The sequence below is a fragment of the Ylistrum balloti genome, unplaced genomic scaffold (assembly GCF_031769215.1).
Source record: "Ylistrum balloti isolate Yb309-2 unplaced genomic scaffold, AGI_CSIRO_Ybal_v1 Utg370376, whole genome shotgun sequence".
Lineage (NCBI taxonomy): Eukaryota > Metazoa > Mollusca > Bivalvia > Pectinida > Pectinidae > Ylistrum > Ylistrum balloti.
Window position 1 is genome coordinate 348774 of NW_026782263.1, and position 25311 is coordinate 374084.

The following is a 25311-nucleotide window of genomic DNA, read 5'->3' on the forward strand; positions in this document are numbered from 1 at the left end:
TTTAGAAATCATTCAGAACGGAGCAAAAGCTAAATACGAGGTCGCTGTATGATATCTCTACTCTGACAGCCGTCGTCTCCATTGATATCTTATGAAATCATGTTTTCGAAAATATGAGAAATTGACATCTTAATGCCAGTATATTACAAAATCTAATATTAGAAAGGTTTATTAGATTTTTAAGTCCTTGTTTTCTTCATTTTAGATACAACTATTTCCCCTGAAAAAAAAACCATAATGTATACTTTGTATGAAATTGACGCTAATTGTACCTTCATTTCCCTTATATTGATAACTGCCTGTTATTTGTTTCAAATCCTAAGTGCATTCTACGCATTACCTCATTGACTCCGATAGACTTTTGATCACGACATTTCCGTTTCTGTAGTTTTTACACTCATTACTTAATATGTCCTTTCCTGAGTAATAACCATTTATGTTGGTGCCATAATTGCTAGCCATTTCGGAAATTTTTTTTTTTTTTTTTCCTTTTCATTGTTTCTGCGTTAATGTCATGGTTGCCCATAGAAAAATCATGATTTTTAGAAATGAAAAAAAGAAAGAAAACCAATACTTTGATTATTTTAATGAAACACAATAACATTTTTTGACATGAACTACGATAAAAATGGTAAGAATTTTGTATTTCATAAATGTCGAAGATTCTAATGCTGTATCTATCAGTTCCTGTTTCTCTGTACCTTGCTCAGTGTGATCTGATCTTACGGGGTCGAAAAGTTGTAATAGTGGACGTAAAGCCCTATAAATAAATAAATAAATAAATAAATAAACATTATTCAATCACAACGTCTTGCTAGTTCCAGCAATCAGGAGCGTCATTATCCTTCTATACATAATACTTTAATTAGCTACAAAACATACAGAGTGACGTTACGGAAACGTTTGCGTGAATCCTCGATCACGTGGTTTTGTATAATTGGCGCTGTTCGTAGCCTATAACTATTTGTTACTGCTGTGACCCCGACAATTTCACCATAGCAACATAATACATACAGACCAACATGTTTCCTTCTTCTTCTTTTAACTTTTAACACTTCACACATTTACAGCAGGTGGAAGAAATATGAAATGGTAGAAAGAAAAAGATGATTGCGCAGGTTAACCAAGATGGATATGTGTTTCCTTTTTACAATAGCAATATATTTGTAGCAAAAAGTACGCATTATCTGTTTTTCATCTTTTGTATACAATCTCACTATAATTTATTGTTTGGTATCTACAAAGCAGTGGATGTGTAGTTCACCTGCAGTTGATTTATATTGCATTGCAATTTCGCGTATCATGAAAACATCCCGCGCTAGAAAAAATCTACAGCAATTTGTCAAAAAGTTTTATGTACAAATATATATTTCTATAAAAATGGCGAAAGAATATTGCCAGCTTGTAATCTACCGATTCTCCTTCTATGAAGGTGATTTTTATGGGTTGTATTTCTCGTAATTTGTATCTGCCTAATGAATTTGTTGATGCCGTGTGTCCCCAGGCAGATGTTGCTTAATTACGTTATCGTATTGTCTTGTTCAAAGAATATTTACTGTCTTACTGTGGACAACTAGGGTTAAATTGTGGTTACAACATCTAAAAAAGAAGACTCAATATATACTAACCGATCCGTTCATAACACCATAAATAGCAAGGTAATGACCAAGACTCTTCAGTTTGTCGGAGTGTAAGGTAGGGATATTCCTCCGAGGGCGTCACAAAATGTCGTAAAATACCGAGGATTTGCCAAGAGGTTTACCATATTTTGTGACCTCCAGGTTGAAATACTCCGTCCTTCCTCGCGACGTATAAAAAGTGTTTTTCCCCATCATTTCTTGTTTTTTTATAATGGGAAAAATAGCTTCAGACATCGACAATGTACTACAAAGGACGCCATATTACACAAAAATCGTATCTTAATTATGCAATTAATTATCAAATTGCCATAGAAAATTAAACCAAAATATAAAAAAGTCGCTGCAAATAACCCTTTGCATGCAAATGTGTAAACATTGCTGAAGGTAAAGACGTCATTTGGGAAGAAACATATCACATTTCTACGCGCGCGTGCCTGTATTTCATGAGTGGTTGTTAAATCCAAGAACAGTGAACCTAAGTGTTTTTCCCTGGATAGACCAGCAGTACACGGGTAGGTATGAGAGAAATCTATATACGGTCAATGCCTGTCATTGACCTGCCATGACGTCATAATGTTGTCGACACCTCTTCATATAGATTGTTCACATAATATGATATAATATAATATATAATATAATTATGACGTCATACCTATTGCTACAACTATGACTTAACACTTGACATAATGTCTGTTGTGTCATAACGTCATAAATGACTTACGTGCAGTTCAATATATAAGAATCTTTCGCATTTTAATCAATGTTTTACATACAGATTAAGCCTATATGTATTGATAAACTTTAGTAACCTATCATCATTTTTAATCAAGAGCTAATATCGGTCCTCTCTTTTTCTACACAAAAGTATAGCCGATAGTGAATTACCTATAATATAAAATTTGAAATGATAATTAATGAAATTCACATTGCTACATTTCCTTACGATGGGAAATTCATATTAATTATTGATTTATTGATTTTCTGTTTTATTTATACAATGATGGGATCTGCTGGTTTTGGAATATTAAAGTTAGAACTTCATCAGAGGAATATAGGTCAGTAAGTCAATGTATGATTAATATAAGTTCTACGTGTCATAAGTGATGGTATATTCCGACACATGGAAATCTTTATAAATGATATCCAACAATTTATTATATAGTGTATAATTTTAAAGAGTAAAACATGTCCTCAATTTTTCTGTATTGGAAAACATTTTTAAAATGGAAAATGAACCGCTACAATCTTTTGAGCGTATCCATGTACTCAAGCAGAAAAAGTAGATGTTTTAAAATTTCGTAAAAAGATAAAGAGCGATGTATTTGGAATATCATATTTTCTCTGTGCATTCATTTATTTTCTATATAAATCTTCTTCAATGAAATATAAAAAAAAAATATGCATTTGTGTGTGGTAATTTTGCGAAGGAAAATAAAATTCATGTTGCATTTTTCATCAACGTAACTATGAGAACAGTGACTGAATGACGAAAAACAAAAAAAAACACGTTTTTGTTCACATTCTTAAATTTTATTCTCCCTTAAACCTTAAAACAAAAATACATACATCACTGAAATATATAACTGTCCTGTTTATTTTGATTACATCTTCTTAACAATCTAATTATTTGTATGAACATACTAGCTCATTTCGTATTCTTCGCTGATGGTGTACGTATTTACACTATATATATATGTTTATATATATATATTTATATATTTATATTCATTGTTATAGGGTCTAAAATAATAAAAATAATGACAGCACTTTGATGCGGTGAAACCAAATCCACATAAGTATACAGAGAAGTTTACATCAAACACAGGAAACCCTGAGAAACAGGTGACAGAAAAATTTAACAAGGCGTCCGACCAACCGTATATGATCCCAGAAAGATAATCATACATCTACATATATGGATCTGATGTTTCAGGTGTGGTTAGTTTCCATATTGACGTCACAATCCACTTTTACTGGTCTTTGTTTGATAAACAATGAAAACAAAAAAAATATTTCATTTCTGGCATGACAACCATTGTCCTATTTTGGCTTTAATTGGTTCTTTAAACGTTAACGAATGCATTTTCTCCTATTTTATCGCAATATGGCTTCTCTAACCAGACTCTGAACATAGCAATCCAGGTGAAAATTGTCACTTCGTCTACAATGTGTAACAAAAATACATTATCTAGTATATACATCGAATTTTTAAATTACCTGATATGAATACAAACATAACGATACGTCTATCCTCAGCATACCTCCTAAGGGGGAGGCGCTCACAATGACCCACTTGCCCAGTCTGTACCATACACCTTTCGCTCGCCATTGCACACGTCTCGCTTTCATCTGCGTCCCTTTCAACCAATCATCAACATGTTCTTTCCTGTTCATTTGAATGATCATATATTTTACGGATCATCTGTATAATTCACGCGGCAGAGCAAATACATAAATGTTTGGTCGTTATATATATAAACTTGTTTTATTATTTTAAATTAAAAATTTTCAGACGTGTTTTTGTAGTACTCATTCGAAAAATGATAATGACGTAAGTTTCTAAAATAACCTTGGTTGAATAGGTATCCCTAAATTTTTATGTAGTCCGAAATATTACATCCTTTTTTGCTCTTGGTAGTTATTATACAATAGATAGCATCAGATTTTAAATGTCGTAAATGATAGGGATTTTAATAGCGGATATTTGATTCTTTGTTGTGCCTCAGTGTACTCTAATATCATACCGTATGACTTGTAATTACATATTAAATTTCAGTTTTTGACTAATGTTTTTCATATCAATAATTATTTCAAAATGCAGATACTAGAGAATTAAACCATTAAGATATTTTTAAAAAACCAATATTAATGACAAATAATAATGTGACTAACATGTTGCTCTTTCTCTTTGTCCTGAACCGTTCGAGAACTTTTGAGTAAATATAATTTCTTTCACTCTTTCGTTTTAGGATATAACAACAATGGGGAATATGTAATGTGTCCAGCTATCTATGGTTGGTCCAGTACCAATGAATCCAAAGGCTTTGACTTGACATATTGAAAACAAACTTGCAAAAACACATTAGATATATTCTGAATTTCAGAAGCAAAGTAAATAATTTACTCTTAAGATGTTTTTGTTTCATGGAGATATACAAGATGCATATACATATATAAATACTTCTGTAAAATTGATAATCAAACTCACAACCCATAACAAATGCGAAGCCACAGAGAATTGTAATTTTTAGTATTTGTATTTCAATTTTTAGTGTCGTAATTTCCATTCAAAATGAGTAAATATTGCCACTTTTATTTGTAGAGCAGAAGAGTGTTCACCTTTATTCACAGAATATTGATGATACATATATTCTTGCCGTTCTTTAATGATACTTTCTTTGCCGCTGGCAAATGCCAGTTGTCAAATCTTATTAAGAACCTCAAGGGAGAATGGCTCGTTTACAAATGAAAACAATAAACTTTTATCTATTGGCTAAATGTGAAATCAGAAGTGCCAACAACATACGCCCTAAAGCTGAGCTTTAACCTGTTCGATATTGTTATCTTTCAAAATCGCTAATATATATATATATTTATATATAGATAAGAAGACTAGAAATACAATCATTTAACAGTTAGTATACGTTTTAACACTGTCACTGATATTTATACTGGTCGGTGAACTCAAACAAATTTCAAAATACAATGTATTAATATATATGTTCCATACGGACTGTGAGATAAACAACCGGCTGAGAAAAGAAATTGTAAGGAAAATTTGTTGAAGACCGGATGTTATAAAATACTACTAACAAGAATGGAATAGAGAAGGATATCTAGGGTTTACAACATTTCCATATGACAAGGAGATTTGGTTGATATTAAACTATTATTTCAAAGCAACGGTAATTTGTATGCGTTTTGGTAAACCTCTATTACAGTAATATTATAAGTTGGCAGCAGTAATATTTAAAGGCACCGCGCAGATCATTCACCATTAAAGATAATGCTCAGCTAACCCTTACATTCGTTTAAATAATAGTGTGAGTAAAAACTGAAATAGTAAACAAAAAAAGTAACAAAAATTGGTTTTTTACAGAAAATCGATTTCAAACTTGTCGGTTTATTGAAGTTGACAATTTTGTTGATTTCCAAATAGTTTGCTTCATAAGATAAAATATCTGACCTGAAAATTTTACTCAATATCGAAGTCTATGTCATATGGATCCTGTAGTGAATAATGGCCAGGTAAGTACCATAGAATCTGGAATATTTCGATAATTCTGATTTCTTTAAGGATTTTACATATAGTTGCATCCAATTTGACATATTTGATATAAATTATAATTGTTGCGAATATGTTTGTCTTAAAAGCTTTGATGGTATTACTTCACTTATAGGTTCTGCCCTATCATATGTTTCCTTGCTACGGTTCCCAGTTTATGCCAGCTTCAGAAAGGTTGTGTTGTGATCTTGACCATTATATAGATATGTATATTTTCTAATTATAGATACAGGATCGACAATGATGATAGACAAGAAAAGTTGGAACAGTTCTGTCCGTATTTTATCAAGTTACACAGTGTGGTCAAGGGCAGCACACCCTCTCAGGCATCATGGTATTATCACAGGGATAGGAATGAAAGTTCGTAAGGGGAAAATTACTACGCACGGTGCTATCGCCATTGTCGTAGGATATAACAACCAGGGCAAGACATTGGACAACGGTCAGCTTGGATGGAAAGTAGATGCATTGATTTTGCCAAGAGGATCCTCGTCGATTCCTTGATGATGGAAATTGCCTAGCGTTATGAACGAATCTAGCTGTCATAACTTCAGTACCTGTTACAACGTGTGTTTCGTATAAAGAAGCAAGATGGTTGCTTAAAATCCTATTCAGTGTTGAATATTTCTCATTATGAGAAATAAAAAGATTGCCTAGGTTTCAGAGAAAAACCTACATGTGTGGCAACTTCCTCCACTGGTAGTATTGTGCATGTGCAGTACGTCACTGTGATTACTTTGACCTCACATAGCGGGACTTACGGTAATACCCATGTAGGATGTACTGGTATGGTATGTCTTGTATATGAAATAAAATATCCAAGGACTTCAAATGACCGTTTTTATCACCAGTAATACCTACATGCTCATTGTGTGTGAACATGGTCTGTAAAGAGAATATCTGGAGTTTTTCCACCACCACCACCACTACCACCATTGGCGCCAATCACCAACAAGACACGTGACAAGTTCATTAATACGCAAGAAGAACTGACACCGTTACGATCAGCCGTGCCACTGAAAAGAGAGCAAACAAAGTTGTATAAACAGACGTAATACAATAGCTGTGCTGACAGATGTACGATAGTTGATAATGAGTAAAACATCACCAGTATACTGTACCAGTGACCTCTGGTACTGCAAACATACATATATACTTTTTCATTAAAGCTAGTGTGATTTTGTCGTTACCAAAAGCTGCAATCTTGAATTATATTCTGAGGATATTATTATTCCATATGTTATTATCAATCTTGGATACATTTCACTGACAATATTTGCTAATTCATTCAATCTTTATTCATTTATTTATCTACAAATTATCATTAAAACCGAAGATACCTCTATTTTTTAACGTAAGGATAAAAAGAACCAAAGGCTAAAAATAAATGTGAATAGAGGTATTGTTGACTGATGGTATTAAATCCAAACAGCTAAAGACACAAACTTAATTTGTTCCTGGTCTTTAGTCGGTTTATGTACCGTTTTATGTTTATGTGTTATCCGTATAACGTTTTTATGACAATGTTCTTGGTTTTTTATAAGAAATGACGCTCCCAACCCAGGTATAAAGAATGGTATTAAAGTTTCCTTGATGTACATATCAAACAGACTCATACGCTTTTACTGTTAAAATGAGAGGAATAGTGCCACTCATATATGGGTTTTAGGGCATGCCTATGCTATATAAACACTAACCATGTATCATATTTCAGGATATGATACCCTGTTTTATATCACAATCCATATCATTGTTGGTATATTGATAAATTATGTGAGAAATTCTTTCTATATTTGCTACTATTGTCAGTTTTAGTAGCATCTTTTCTTCTTAAATCCATGTTTCTGACTTTTACATGATTGATACATGCTGCGAATGAGAATTACTGACAATGAAGACGAGATCTTCATTCTAGTATTGCCATTTCGGAGGAGAGTTGGCCCCATATGGGTATGTGATGAGATTTTACATAGTGGGATATTTCGTTAATGCTAATAACATATTTTTAATGGTTAAACGTCATGTGGAAAAAAAGAGAGAAGAACCAGTCTGAAGACATTTGCAAACAGTCGTTTGAACTTTATAAGTAAATGTAATGTTTCAAAAAGAAGCAGTTCTGAAAGAAAACTTGACTGCATCATGAAAGTATTTCAGTTTTTCGTGCTATTGAAAAAACATTTTCTATAAGAGCAATGAAAGCATTGAAGCACAGTACATTATTTCCTAAATTTAGAAAAGTGGTTGCAACTTCTGTGATTTTTATTTTTTTAATATAGGAAGAATGATCTGTTCGTGACAAAAATGGCAGTGTTTGTTTGTAGATTCAGGTATACATTAGCTGTTCTTTGGATAGCTGTCATGTGTTAAGACAATATTGCGTAAACATGTAAATATCGTTACTTCAGAGTAGCAGACGCGGTGATAAATATTGCCGCCGATCCGTCTAAAAGACTATTCCAATTTGTTTACCAAGACAAGCAATAAGTTTAGCGTACCTGCCGGTGAGATGATACGAATCTATTTTTATTAGATTGTACAACAGATACACTAGTGACACACTTTCAGTACACATTTAGAGTTAGATGCAGTTGAATCAAATAATGAATCTGCATAATACAGCTGTTTCATCCCTCTCGGACACGCGAGATAATTGACACCTAAGACATCTAGAGGACGACTGCGGAAAAAATTCAACTCGGAATAATTTTTCTAGGGCACATTTCTTTCACTAATGCTGAATAATTGTGTGTATGCTTAATTGTTATCTAATGTTAACATGGAGGTGCTATTTACTGAAGTGTCTTTAGTAAAATCCATATATTCCTATGTGTGCTATGTATTGACATGTTTTATCTATATTTTAAAGAAAAGTAATCTGCATTAGAGTGATACTTACTCCGAATGAGAAATGCCTCCTGTGATCATCACCCATTCTAGTGTTCATCTGTGTCATCAGGTAATCCACGTCAATCATATCACACCTGATGCCTGTGTATGGGATTTTACACCTGAAATGCAATTAGAGAGTTTTGTTAAGTAAACGTGATGAGAAATAAATAGTGTTGATTACTTAATATTGGCAATATGACACCTACTAAATTTAGTATCAGTAATTTTCATGCCTTTCGTTTTTTATTAATCGTATTTTTTCTATATTTGTTCCACGATTTGTGAGAATCCATGAGGTAGCAGTTTACTTGACCTAGATTAAGGACCTAGATATGCAAACCTCAATTTGTGTTATTGTTTAAAGCTTAGTATGTTTACTTTTACTTGTATTAGGAAAAACGACATATATATATCAGACAATTTTTTTACAGAAATAATCTTCTATGGACCAAACTCAGTCTTATACAGCATTCTGGTATACGATTCCACTAAAACGTGCAATTAGGTCATCACAGAATATATATATATATATACATGTGTGTATTCTAGAAAATCTTAATAAATGATTGAGAAATTAATTATCTCTAATATCTTATATACTTCGGAATGTCAGTAAATCGCATTTGTAATTGTATTAGGAAAAAGTATTGGCCAAAAAATTAATTGGATGCTAAATGTCGTGTCTGTACTTAACGGTGCAGAATTACGGTGATCAGACCGATGAAAACCATAGATATTTCTGGAACACGTGTTGCAAAAAGGCGTTGTTAATGTCAAACATTATGTTTAAAGTATCATAAAACGAATACACCACAGGTTGTTCATTTTGCTCATCCCTTCAGAATGCCAATATCTAATTAAAAGAGTACTAATACTTTCAGCAAGGCGGTTTCTTGGATTTCTACCAAACCATTTACAGATGCAATGTCTAGAAATAGTTAACTAAAATATATTCCTGAATGTGTTTCTTTCTCCCCACCTTTCAAGATATTGGAAATCTGGAAGAGAGGTTATGCGCCATTGATAAGGTAGGATAATCATATATGACGCCAGTTATAATAAATCTTGTCTAGTTCACGAAAATATTTATGTCAAAGATGATTTTTGACTTTACTGTCAGTTATGCTAACACTAACCACAAAATATTGTCCCGGCGACAACCGCAAAATATCAGCGACCTATAATACGAGGTCTACAGTAAAATTCCTCGACTTCAAACAAAGTATGTCAAACAACAACAAAAGGACAAATTTGTATCATCTGTAACTTTCCTGTCAAACCAAGTATCCTAGCCGATATTTATATCAACCTAACGAGACAGAGAAACCATCTAAATTAGGGATTTCATATAAACACTCACGACAAATGAAAATAATTGTTTTATTTACTGATATTTTCCACTGTGTCATACGTAAACATACTTGAAGGAATATATTACATTATCATTCATAATATCTTATGAATCTTTTAAAAGCATAAGTTTATTGAATAACCGTTGAATAATTAAAACATTTAGGCCATTCATATTTGTTTAATATATCACTAGATGATTAGACTATAGGGGGACTGCAAAATTCAAAATGCCACACAAGAAACAGCGCAGTGTAGGGCCACCAGATCGCCATATGCTGATTAAATTATGCGACTTCAGTACACTGATCGCATACCATGGAATGACAATAAAGGACGAGATTGAGGGATTCAAGCCAGCGCGTTCAAATTCCATCATCAAAATGCTCTCATCTTGTTGTAATTTAGATAGACCGTCCTTCATATATTCCTCTCTATACTTATTTATGACCCTTTATTGGTGTTTGGATTGAGTTTAGCTATATAGACAGCCTTTACTTCTCTACATTTTAATGTACTTCAATTTGCTATGATATAGCAATATTCCAAAATCAATTGAAAAACATGCATTCCATTCAAAAGTAAGTACATTTGAAAGTAGTTGTGAGAACCCCATATTTAATATGAATATCTAATATGATAATTGAGATGTAATATTCTTAAATGGAACCATTTCATACTGTTACATTCTGATAGTCATTTCCTTCACCTGTCTACATTCGTCAAAAAGTCTCAGATGAATATCAATTTAAATTTTATGTTTCTTCCCATACTTTATACTGCTTATATTATGTGAGGAATTTATCTTAGCCATATTCCGTGAAATGTAAACCGTCAAAGTCTGGTTTTTGTTTGTGTTTTTGTTTGTTCTTTTGTTGTTGTTTTTTTAATTGATGATTAGTACTATGGACAAGTTGCGCGAAATTAGAGTTAAAATAATACTGTTGAATTGCTACCAGGAATTCAAATGAGTTGTTATGTCCTTTTATATGTTTTCAATGGGAAGGCTTATGTTGACGAATATGATTCATCGGAATTTTTCAAAAATAGATTGAAAATATGTTCATGACACAAGCAATTTTATTCAAGACGGCATTGAGATAAAGGTGACCTCAGAGGAAAGTAATTTTGTAATGTGAAACAGATCTGTATCTCAAACCAATTTATAGTTTCCCTTTCATGAGTTACATCTCAGATCTAACAGTGTAACATTACAAGTTTGACATACATCATTCAAAGACAGAAGGCAAACGCTTTTTTAATGAATATTCTCGTTATTTACCATGTTGATCTGTCAGTAATACTTACGGAATAAGTTCTAAGGAAAACCCGAGGTTACATAGATGATGATAAAAAGCAATGTCCGTTTTTATTTAAGTTGGTGAAATTAATTGCCACTAAAACGAGCAAAGACATTCTGTTATCTTCGCTGCCAATCTGTTGACGGTTTCCAGTTTAGTCTGTCAACGATTTCCGTATGCAGCGATATCACACGACGAAGCCACTTCTCCGATCCAAGCACCACTTCAGACCCTTAACGCCAGTTCGCCGTGTTCCTTTGTGATATTATTTCAATGAAGTTAAAGTAAATCTAGTTAAAGATGGGTATTGAAGATGGCCGTAGAAAAGAGAGAAAGAGAGAAATCTACGGATAGTGCTCTGCTAATGTAGAACAAAGTAATGGAATTCGAATTACATATTTGCAAATTATACGTGCCAACAAAAACATATTTCAGGTTTTTTTTATCATCTTTGCGGATTTTATATTTTTTCATCTTTGAAATTAATATATAGTTCTGACTTTTTTATAATGTTGAAGTAGCTTTCATTTAAACAGAAACTGTTTTGTTTTAATTACGACTGAAAAACAGCTGTAACGTACACGTGTATACATGTATATCATGAACGTGTTATACACCAACGTAAACACGATATACTTATGAAATTTATTTCAAGTGTCAACCTCTTTAATTTCTTATCTAGGTCAACATGTGTGATTTGAAGATCGACATACTTAGCATGTACTTGATCGAAACCTCTTCCGTCCATGAGCATACACATGTAGTTCATTCCAAAGGATATACGAGTATATATTTTTTCGTGGCTGTAACTTACATTATTGAGGGAGCTGAGAGAGGTGTGTTATATATTTAGCAGTTCTTTGTTGCCAAAACAACCAAATTAAACCATAAAATGGTAAACATATGTGAGTCACACTCTTAGAACCAGCGCCCTTTGAAATCAAATCCGTTCTGTTTGTAAAGCAAGATTCTTTCTTTCTACCGGGTTCATGTCTGTGATTATGCAACGATATATTGCACAGATACACAGAATGGTTTCATCAGAAAATAGGCTTATTCAGACCTTTCCAGATTTCAATATGTGACAGGATTTCCAATCATATATCTTTTCTGTCGAAACTTTGAGCATCCCCTTCAAACATTATTCTTAATTAAAAGCACCGAAAGAACAGTCAGTAACATCATATTTTTTAATTGTGTCAACGAAATTAAGAGCTTCCAGAACATCTGTAGTGGATTACTTGTTCATATAATTTGTATTTGGCTTATAATTACAGTTCTGTGTTAACATAATACATTCCATGTGTCGTTCAATGTAACTACAAAAAACGAGCTGCATAATAAACATGATTAAGTTTTTGCCAGAATGTGCACTTGAAAAGAGTAATATTAAAGAGTAATAGATTACACGAAGTATTTTACGGTTATCTATTGTACCAGGGAAAATTGAGTGAAGACATAAACGTACGGAAGCCGACATATTTATGTTTTCCTATTCTTGTCGTAAACTTGAACGATTTCCAGGTAAAGAACACTCAACACAAAATCAAAACTAGCATTTCAACAATAGAACGGACCAATCAAATAATAAATTTCGGTCATCAGTATCGATTATCTGTATCAATTATCATTCACTTTGAGGTCTGTTTTCCCAGCAGTATCAATATATATGTTTCATATTGTCAAAACGTATACGGTTTCTCATCATTAAACAATGGTACAACAATAAAACATATCGGATATCATTGATTAAACTTTATAATATACAGTATCATTCATGTAAAGATGATAAAAGAATAAAGTCTTCCCTCAGATGACAATAGCTGTTATTTCATAGACAAACATAAATGTAAAGTGGACGAAATAAAACAAAAAATGATAAGAAAAAATAAAATATATGACTACATAGAAAAAACTGTAGGGGCCTCCGGCGATCTAACATCTTTAGGTAATAGGGATAGATAGTACACGTATGTACATATATTCACATTAAAACTATTCCTGATTTGCACATGTGTTTTAAAGACATTTGCCAGCATGATATATGTCATCACGTTCAACTAACGCGATATCTTTGTTGAAGGAAATTTTCCTTGGTGTATGATAATATGGAAACGAGAATATTCTCCTGCAATTTAACACCACTCCCTCTAAGCAATGTGAAGTTGACAATGAAGTGAAGACAGGAAAATGTTTATCACAACGTGGTACCTAATGTCTGAATGAGTGGATGATATTTAACACACGCTGTTAATCAGGTATATGATGGGGCTTAAGCACTGTTGCTTACTACTGCACGTTTGACCTAGCAGCAATGTAGAAAATGCATGTCAATGATGTCTAGCACTCATTTTACCTCCTATCCCGAGTAGATTTGACATGACCTACCCGAAAATACGTTATCTAGAATAGCTGACGTATTCTTTATTATAAACGATATCAGAATTTTATTGGAATACTCTTAAATATCCAGCTTTAAAATTTGATAAAAAAAAATATGCTGATGTGACAGTAGAAACTTAGGTGCTAAAAAATAAAGGGTCCCCAACCGCAGTTGGTAGTTCGCCAGTACAGCGCCTAGTCTATAAGTTTACATATCGCGATCCTACAGACGATGAACTGTGGTTTTCTTTTGTAGCCAGACTGTATGCTCTTGTTGCTTCCCTCCACCTGGTAGATTGGGAAGAAAGGAGGTTTAGGTTGGGTTTTGCGGTTTCTGTGCTTATAGTACTTAAATGAGTAGTTGGAAATCCCCACTAATAACGAACAGGATATGTGTACAACTTTCTAAAGTGACATGTTCAACTTAAAACAAATGATTTCCGTGAAGGGATATAGAGGCACTGCTAACAAATTGTCATCTGTTTTCATATCAACTCGCAGTAAATCTTCAGTATTAAACCTTTTCATGTTCTGGTACTAGTACTGAAAATGTGTATTTTATTTTCAATGTTCTGCTCTCTTGAGTCAGTTCTTTGTTATCACAGAGAGCAGTATAATCGCCGAGTGATGTACACTATTGCTATTATCAGCGTCCCTTACATAGCAGCGTCTACTGTTCACAATAAAATCGTGGAACAAGACTGAAATAACTTTTGCGCTGTGAAAAAAACGGAACAAATTTGTCTATGATATTCTTTTATGTTGTCTTCTCTGGCAGCACACTACTCTAGTTATTACATGAGTATTAAATTTTATAAAAGCTTTATCACATCATTTACCTGTTGTGTAATGTCATACAGACGTCATAAATATTATAAAACAAGTGTAGTGACATAAAAAAAATTGGTCTCTTAATAACGTCACATGAACGTGTTTGCTTATTTTTCATGACTACGGGTTGCAACTAATGGCTGGTGACACATCAAATCATTTCATTCGTTTAATTAATTCCCTATTACAACGGTATTAAAGTAAAATCCTTTTTATCAAACACACACGTTTACTGTCCAATCCTGATAATCAAAACAGTCTATCCATGTATTCGTTACTGTTTGTGATCAAGTTCTCCACCAGTATTTTGTTCTTGCTCATAATTGTGTTGACAAGTCAGCCCAAAAAGAGCTAATGGGGAACAGCATATTATCAAGTTAAACACATATGCTTTGTATTCTAGAGAAACGTATATTGATCTAGAACACGTTTCTATATCTTTTCCAATTAAAGTACTACTGGTCAAGGATAAAAGTCTATTTTACCCTGACGCCAGATGAATCTCTACCGGTGTTAGTGCATTCCAGCTGATAATTTACAGCTTGAAGGATCGTATGGGCAAACTGAACACTTCTTTTCGCCAATGTGTTTGTTTAAGTGGACTGAGACAAAAACCTGTAAAGAACATATGTTTTAGATATGCCAAAAATTCGTGGCCAGCATACTAGGAACAGATGTTGGGAGAAAGCACTATTTGTTCATAAAACATTATTGAAATAGATTTAGCCAAGATAGTGTATATTTCCCCCGAAACTGAACATTAATTGCTCAACACTTTTCCGTGCATTCGAACAAGTATCAATTATAAAGAAATCAAACAAGGATTAATGTTTTTGTTAATCAATAGCTATAAATGATGACATCACATTGCAATGTAATCCATCTTGGTAGAACCCATTCAGGACGACACTTGAAACTGTTGTGTGGGAATTATTACGTTATTAGGAAATAAAGGTTTCAAAATTGACGTCACAAGTGTAGAAATTAAACACTGATTTAGAAAATGGCTGAATTTACTATTTCTCAAGACAATCCCCTACAATGTTAAAAAAATACATATTAAAACTTCAAATCAACCATATGCACCTTTTAACTATAAATGCCATTGAAAGCCTTTGTATTTTTCGAATCACTGAATTTGTCAGTGCTTATAAAGGCGCTGACGTGTAGGGAGCGTGCATAGTTTAATTAGTACGATGCAATATGGCGTAAAAGCATTCCGAGAATAGGTAACCAGGGACTGCCTACGGATAAAGAAGCATTGCCCAGGTATGACGTTTGATAGTAATTACCTGTGGTTAATTTACTCAGTTTCATTGAGTTTGCTGGATGGATTGGCGTAGACATAGCAGAAGGCGTAAAAAGTCTGTAATTACATCTCGGCACTTTTCGTTTGATATTGGGCAACGATGCGATCCACCTACATGATGTTTTTGCCTGTTTCTCCGTATTTAGATATATACCATAGTCTCAAAGCTAATTCTTTTAATGATATATCGATTTTGAGATATTTGACTACTTATAGGTGTTATAGATGTTTAGTATAAATATCTATGGTGTTATTTGTCTTAATTGAATATAGTTATTTTATTTTCATGATGATTGTCCATCTAAATCAATATAAAAGTTTGAAAAAAAAACATTATCATATATAACAATATAGTGCACCATGCATGGCATTACTTTTCCTAGAGTGATTTCAATATGATGATATCTGACCATACTATTGTATTGACATGGTTTCAACTGGTAAAGCTGGTCATATCTATTGTGTAAAATTATATCTAAACCAACTTCATGTGATTGTCATATTTGAGTATAGAGGACACTTAATTAGTTTTCATATCTATATATACTCAGTTAATAAACGTATTGTAGTAGGCTTGTAAGTTCGCATAAAGGAACATGCTAACATGTCGTACAATATCTGTAAGACGAGTTATATTACTGATTACTTTTTTCTATAGTCAATAACTGTCTATTGGTCTAAACAGAGGCACACTTCTTAAATTACAAGTTATCGATGAAAGATTCATGAAATATCAAATAAACTTTATACTGATATTTTCAATCTCCTATCGGTCACGTGACCTGATCTACAAGCTAACAATCGCGTGACTATCCGATGTTTCCTTAGCAACGATGATATATTGTGTGCTAGCTAAGGTCTTCTGAGAGGACATCGGCTGTTATCAAACCAAATCAATTTCACTGCCATTGTTCGTAATGAAATATTAATGTCTTGCGAAGTTACATATGTATATGCTTCCAAGCATATCTAGTAAAACAATTATTGAACTTATTCTATGGTTGTTCATTATGGCCGACAAACAAAAACAGTTTTCAATATTTATTCTAAACTGTTTTAATCATGGTATGTTTGTTGTCACATCACGTTCTAACCACGCAAACAGTTAACTGCTACTTGATCCATGCAACAAGTCATGTTTCTAAATATGATTCATAACAGATATGTCATTACTTTAGAGAATTATTGAAAAGATCGATGTATTTGTTATAAATAGTATTATCCGCCATCAATATATTTCACAAGAAAACGAACCAAAAAAGCATTCTTATATAAAGAATGCTCTCGACATTCCTGATGAACAAAACTACACAAACTGCCCACACACTATGTAATAAAAAGAAAGTGTATGATATCCAATACTTAAAGAAAAATCCTAGGGAACAACACCTCGTTTGTTTCAACTCTCATACAGTAGTCTGATTAAGTAAGAACGGTCCACCAGATTGTACCGAGTAACCACACTTCATTCATAAGGAGGTCACCTTCTCACCACTTAACATGACAGCTTCATCAAGCCGTTTGACGCGCGCGCGCGGAGAAAGGCTGACGCCAAAGACATGCGATAAGTCCGGGTCAAAATACGTGTAAAATATGTCATATTAAGTGTGTCAAATAATTGGCAATTCAGCGTATGCTTTACTTATAATTTGTAAAAAATTACTTTTTCGTCTCGTTTTCTCAGTAACACATTGAAGAATCAAAGAACAGCAAACAGAGGGGGGAAGACATATCGCTGAAAGGAGTTTTTCCGATTTATCGATTTGTCAATGATATATACAGATATTACGGTATGGCGATTTTTCACAATGGGTATCCTACTTCCTGCATATATTTATACCGTATACAATGTTCATTGATTTCATTTTGTAAACCCAGATTTTAAGCACAAAAGCATGTTCAATTTTATATTTATAAGTTTAATGTATAAAAAATCATATCACTACGTTAACAGCAACGATGTGTTAACAAAATATTAATTCAAACTCAAAATCGCTGAAACGATGGCAAAATCGAACAAAAGAAAGATAACCAGGACACCCTTGTAAAGAGCATGAACATTTAGACCAGGTGTTCCGGAAGGGTCCGCGTCAGCCTGCTCCATCGATGACACCTGCTATAAAATTGGTCAATCTTAATAAGAAGTTTAATCGAAACAAAAGCAGGTGTCAATTGATAGTTACGTTGTCAAGAATGATGAATGAGTATATATATTCATGTGATATCGCTTTAAACAATAATTTCCCATAAGACTCGCTCTCAGTATTTTTTATTATTGTGCGCAGTTGACGAAATGTCGCTAATTGCAAACGCGCCATGACGACGTCGCGAATCAATTAAATACTAGGATGCAGGTAATGCTGGTATTGAAATTTCCTGGCAGCGACACATGATGCCGTTTCCCACCTGTCCACGCTCATTTAATATGGTAACAATCCAGGTAAAGCTGTCACCGACTGATTCATAACGGTATGTGATGTTAAATTTCCCGTTTTTCATTATGAGTGAAAATGCTTTCCCTATTGATGGTATACACCGTTCTAGAGTAGCTACCAACATACGGGCCTAAAGATGTCGTTATTGAATGAAATATATCCGTTAAAACATGATATCAATGAATGGTTATTCATAACTAAAACAAATTGTGATGGGATAGAAATAATGAATTTCACCTCTATTAGCGATATATAACGCGTGGGTTGCGATAGCGTTTCCATTTAAAATGCAACTGACTAGCGACAGGGAGATATGCATGATTTTTGACTTAAAAAACACCAGAAACGCTAGAAAAACACATCTCGGTATATAATCCTTATTCATGGATTCAGGCCTGATAGATAACATCGACATTCAAACTTTTCTCTTTTCTAATAATGAGTTTAACTTCATGACAATATAATGACTGACGAAAAACACACCACGTTTTGGAAGCAATGCTTTCCTCTTGACAACTCAACCATTTCCTTAACACGTTTGAACTAGGAAAGTTTATGGCATTCCACACGTTTATTTAATTCGAGACGCAAACCAACCGGAATGGGACACTTTTCCAATGAGCAAGTAAATTAAAACCTGGGATAACCATAGATACTTATCCTTATAAAACAACCTGGATTTCTTGTGAATGAAAACAGAAAACGAAGTCTTTATTTTTTGTAACTCTAGGAAATAACTTAATAGCTTGTGTTGTTTGTTCTTCATTATTTCGAAGAGACACTTTGTAATCATGATTAAAGCAGATGGATACACTTGCCCTGTTGTAATTGAAGTTTTTCAATCACATATTTGATAAGATGTTTTTCAACAGTGCGTGGTTGTGTTTTAAAATCATGACAAGAACGCGTTACCCTCAGTTAGAATAAGACATTTCATACCGTGCAAAAAGTATTATTTGACCATAAAACTGTTAACAAGCATTAAGAGTTTTTAATAAATACAACAATTATAAAGAATTTAAATTGAGTTGATACTAGTTTGTTACATCCGTTACTAATCCGTCCTACTACCGATACAGGGCACTATAAGATAATGAAAGGATTTATTTTAAATAAAGTCTTATTTTTTCTTATTTGTAAGTGTTTTGGTGCATCAACCTAGATCTGCTTTGCTTTTTTAACATCCAGATGTTAAACTTGTAGCTCAATACCACCCATGGATTCTTTATCAACTGTTTACACAATTTGTATTATTAGTCTTTAGTTCACTTATAATACTAGCTAAAGCATGTGTATACCTCTCCATTGACACACATACGAACACGCCTTTCTAGCTCCTCCAGAAGAGTTTTCATCAGTCCACGAGTGGGTTTTTACACGGAGTAAGTCTGTACAAGATGAACACGTGTATCCTCTTTGTATGCTCTCGTAAATACCCCCGTAGACACGTTATCACGGAAAATGCTTCACTCACGCTTTTCTGTTTTACGAAAAACGACCTAACCTGATAACAGAAGACGGCGGAGCGTCATCCCGGATACAAAACATCCGGACGGTCACTTCACCAGAACTTGTGTATTACTTATTTGTCAATAATGTATCCAAGTGACAAATTGTTGTAAACAACATATGTAAACAAATAAAAAATACAGAAAAAATCGTATGCAACAGTTACACCGATATCATTTTTTAAAATTATACATCTTACCAGAAAGTCATACTAAGTAACATGGATAATTCATTTTGTATTTGTGCTAGTGCCAACCTAGTTTCTTCTGTAACCAAAAGTATGTATGCACACAATCTAAATCACTTCACACATTCTGGCTTACCATGACGACGTGTCTGAACGAAATGATAATAACGCGAAAATACCAGCGAATTCTTTACGTTATACAGTACACAACCCGGAAGCTACCGGAAACCTACATTGACAACATGGATTGGGCAAAAATGTGTTACACGAAATATCACCAACCAAGTATATCGGCCAGGCGAGTTGGGTAAATCAGAGTGTCAAGAACACATAATAATGATATAATCTAATTCACTGTTTACATATTTACTCATACTTTTACTTGATCATGATAGTAGTTAGATGCTTAATATATTGGTCATGCACAAAACAGTGTCACAGATCTCATTTCCGGTTTTTAGACTTGTTTTGTTTTGTATTTGTGTGTGTGTTCTTATTGTCTTTGGATTTGATCTATTTCATCTTGAAAATTATTTGAAACATCCAACATTATCACATGGTCGTGATTTTAGTCTATTGTTTGATATCCATTAACAATAGATGCAATTGTTCCGTGCGGACATAAAGCACCAGTCATTTTTTCATCTATAGCACAGGATTTGCTCAGCACGTCCTTTTGAACATGCATGAGTACCTAATTTGATAATCAATATACAACTATCACAGAATAGAAAAAAGTGCGACAATCTATGAGCCTAATGACGTGTTCCAAGGACTAGCGACACCATGTCAATTTACTGTATTAGTGACAGATTGATTGGCAATTAGTAAAGGTGAATGATAGTCCTCGCCAATGCTTAATAGCCTTTTCTCTATATGCAAAATAGCTTTTTTATTTCTGCATTGCGGAAATCATTTGGACACATACACTAGGTCAATTGCAGCTCGGATAGCAAGATTATCCAGGTTTTAATGAGAGAGCATGTACCAGTAGATTACTAATCAAGACTACCTTTGATTCAGGAAGGAAGCCTGTTGTTATAGGTTTTCAGTTAACCATTAAATGTAAAAGATGTTAGAAATAATCCCAACTTTACCATCAAAATGCGATGTCTAAGTGCATTCAACAGTCTGATGTGAGAATAGTAAACCGAATTTTGAAGGATATTTGTTTTGGCAATGCAAACTATACGAAAAAAATGTATATTAAGAATGAAAATGGGATGTTATTTACATATAATACTGTTGAATTTGGAGTGTAACTGTACTTCTGCAGACCTTTATAATGTTATCACAGCATCTTGGCGTCACTCTTGATCTCATAAATTCGATTTTATTTTTCCGTGTCGTTATAATAATATAACAACCCATCGCTACCTAATTAGTTTGGCTATAATTAACTTTATAATGTTAAAACAGTTCCTTTAGTAAAGGAGCAAGAGAACAGACATATGGTACTGATTAGCACAAAACATTTGCTATCAAGTTTTATTGGAAAATCACTGCTGGATTTTACTGGTTTTGTATAAGACAATAAAATTTATTTGGCAGAGAGGGCAAATATTATGTTTTTCATATGGATATTACACTTTCTCCCTGTATAGATAAATGTTTATATATGTCTGTATTGTATTCATACATCATCTTGGGTATCATTTGTTGGCTACACTTAATGAATTACTGGATGGAAATAGCAAACACATAATGACATAGAAAACATAGTAATATTTATGTATCTGTGTATATGTATATAAGCACAAGGAGTCACGCAATGAATCATTACATTTTTCAGTAACAAGACGAATCGTTTGTTTCTTATATTAGCTAATTAGTTTTTGGCAAAATGCCAATGATATCTTTTGATAAAAATTACATACCACAGAACATCGTAACATGTGTTGACTTTGTATGTCAATATTTACGACCTGAACTATACACCAAATAGCACATCGTTTTCTTTCCCTGTATATCTTATGACCTACACCACTCCTGTAATATATGTATACAGAAACCATACATTCTGTGTAGGTACTTTGAAAACAGGAAACAGTTTTATAAAATGTCAGTATATCTTTATGATTCAGTGGTTTTTTTTTATTTATTTCCATACACAAATACGTTAAACAGCTTGGTTTCGAAAAGTAATTTGAATTAAATTTTGCCACAAAGGATCTAAGAACACATTTGCATTAGTATTTGCTAAGAATTTAATTCTATGAAATGAACTTGAGGAACTAAACGTAATACTGACCTTGACAAAGCCACATTACGTGATACTTTATAACAGAACCTATAGATAGGTCGTAAGCCCTCGAAATTACAATAGAAAACAATAAGATCAAAGATAGGGAAAACTACCACGACAAAAACACATAGACCGAAACGAAGGCAAATGTTAACGCACAAGATCAAATATTGACTCTGTAATGCATGTTTTCTGGTCTTAATGGCAGAAAAGGACGAAAGTGTAGACTAATCCCCAACGTATATAGTAATCTGTAACCAGTGTGTGCGTGTGTGTGTGTGTGTTGGTGTGCGTGTGTAAAAACTGATTTTTTTCCCCTAATTTTTCAATGAATATTTGATTTACATTCTGTGTCTGTTTCAAAGCTTCATATATAAGTGCTTGATTTCATTTTCTTTGTTTGAAAGTTTCGTTCTGGTAACTTCCTTTTATCTGTTTTAAAGCTTCCTTCATGGATGTTAGATTTCACTTTCTCCATTTTAAAGCTTCGTTCGTGGATGTTAAATTTCATTTGTTCTGTTTCAAAGTTTCCTTCCTGAATGTTAGATTTTCATTTTCTTTGTTTCAAATCTTCATCACTGAATATAAGATTTCACTTCAGAGTTTCATCATTAAGCGCGTGCTTGGCTTCGTTTTATCTGTTCAAAAGATTTACCCATTAGTTCATTTTCTCTGGTAGCTTCATCAAAGCTTCATTTCACTGTTTGAAATCTTCATTTATCAGCGTTAGATTTCATTTCATCATATTGAAATCTTTATCAAAGGATGGTCGATTTCACTGTCATTGTTTGAAAACTTGAAAGTTTGCCGAATCAAAGTTCATTGCGTTTCCTTGCCTTGAGAATTCCGTCATTTAATGTTTGATTTCAGTTCCTCAGTTCAAGAACAGCACTAATACGTATTTGATTTTTATGACTATTTAAAGACCAAATCAGTCAATGTTTTACGTTTTCGTTTTGAAATAGCCATCAATCAGTGTTTCATTTCCTTTAATCTAACTCAGCTTGCATGCTCTTCTGGTAAATTTTTGCTTTTTTTTTTTTTTTAAATCGTTATTATTCAACTTTTGACTGATCTTTCTAAGTTTGAAACTATTTTTTATTTCCACTCCTTTGTACGTTTCTGTATGGCATGGATATCATATAGAAGGTTAACTATTACCCTGTACATCGACAACATTTCCCATTAATGGTAGTGATATTGCTACATTTTAGATTGTCTTACAAGTCAACATACCATCCATCTAGATAACAAACCATTTAAGTGTCGCTTACAAGTCACCTTCTGACAATACAGGGCCATTCTAGGAAAATGTCAATAGTTTGCACAAACACATCACCTGTGACGATAATGTACACAGAATGACACGTAACACTGGGATTATTTCTAGATTTTCATTTCTCGGTGACTAGTTTATTTAATTTTTCATTATATTAATGGATTTTAAATATGTGTGTTTGGAGAATTACAATGCGTTTCTGTGTTTAGTTTCGGTGCTGGAGGCTTGACATATGAGATTTCAAATCAGGTTGGATGTCTAATACGAACTACAGTAAATTAAGGATTGACTACCAACAAGTACTACAATTACAGACAAACACGTAAAGGATAATGAGAAAATTGTATTGAATATATGAAACGTTTTGTCGCCCTTGGCAGCAGTTTCAAGGTACAAGGTACAATATTTCGAACAAGTCACTTTAACGCGGGTGTTATTTGTCGTTTATAACGAAAGTCAGATAATTTTATCTCGATTTTTCTTTATCCTTGACGCAAAGTACAAAAGAGAAGCTTACCTGTAAACGTAGACGCCCCTACAGAGAAAAAAGCAATATCTATATATAAATATATTTACCTGCATGTTTTGATGTCCAGTGCGGCCACCAGGACGCACGTGCCAGCGTTGAGACAGTAATGCCTGTCAGAGAAACTACATGGAATCACGTGACTGTTTTGAAAAGGATTTCCCGAGCGTTTGTGACGAGACTGTTCCGACATACTTGAAATATCCCCCAAAGTTGTATCGTTAGATTTTTCATATTCACTTAATACACTTCCATCCAAAGAAATATTAACCCTTGCCTGGTGATTGATCTCTTCTAACGCGCCTGTGTCGGCAGTTCCAGTGTATCCTTTTGTGTCCGTATCACCAAATTCATTATGTGTATGTGGTGATGCTGGGTATTTGTCGCGTGTTTCCTTCTTGAAGGTGTTGCTCGACCCCCCGTTTGCCGGACTGCCATAGTCATTGTGTGTCCCATAAAGTTTGTCTGAGAGGGGCAATGACTGCACAATAGCGACAAACACCAGCACTACGAAGAACAACATTGACGTCGGTCTGTCGCCCATAGTAAGACTAAGTACATTTTGTCCACTCCTTGCACAATGAAAAACAGAAAAAATCTTTATAATGACAGCAATCGGTTACCATGAATCTGGAATACTGGTGCTAAAAATCACATGATTGGTCAACATTAAATCCCGCATTGATTTTATTATCATTATATTTTTTTTTCGGTAGATGTAAAAAAAATCACATTCAAACTACGAATTTAAGTAGATGAAATAATACCATCACGGCATAACTCCATCATTACGCATGTTAATCCGGTAAGAATTAAACTCGTATATCAGTGTGTATATATATATAACCAACAGCGTACTGGTGGTGTACGTATGTTTTGGACGAAACTATTCCATCCCCAATACTTATAATTTTTGAAGGCCGACCAGATGGTTGACGTTAAAAGTTACAAGCAGCTGCCGGCGAGTGAAAGCGCGCAGTCGAAAATGGCATACTAACTAAACTACCATTGGTCTGAACAGCCAAGCGGCCCACCTTTCCTCGCTGTGTGTAGCTCAACTCTGCCTGCCTATCACGGCTACGGGAGTGCACACTCGTCTCCAACGGTGGTAATAACGTACATATGTACCACAGAGTCATGATG

General features: G+C 33.7%; 1 protein-coding gene across 1 annotated transcript; it reads right to left on the reverse strand.

Annotated features, from left to right (window-relative positions):
• Window positions 1-3159: 3159 nt before the first annotated feature.
• On the reverse strand, window positions 3160-24784 carry LOC132554065 (uncharacterized; the record flags this gene model as incomplete). Its single annotated transcript, XM_060218362.1, has 3 exons — window positions 3160-6941; window positions 8822-8933; window positions 24219-24784. Coding segments are annotated over 3 exons (690 nt in total), but the record flags the coding sequence as incomplete, so codon positions are not given.
• Window positions 24785-25311: the final 527 nt, after the last annotated feature.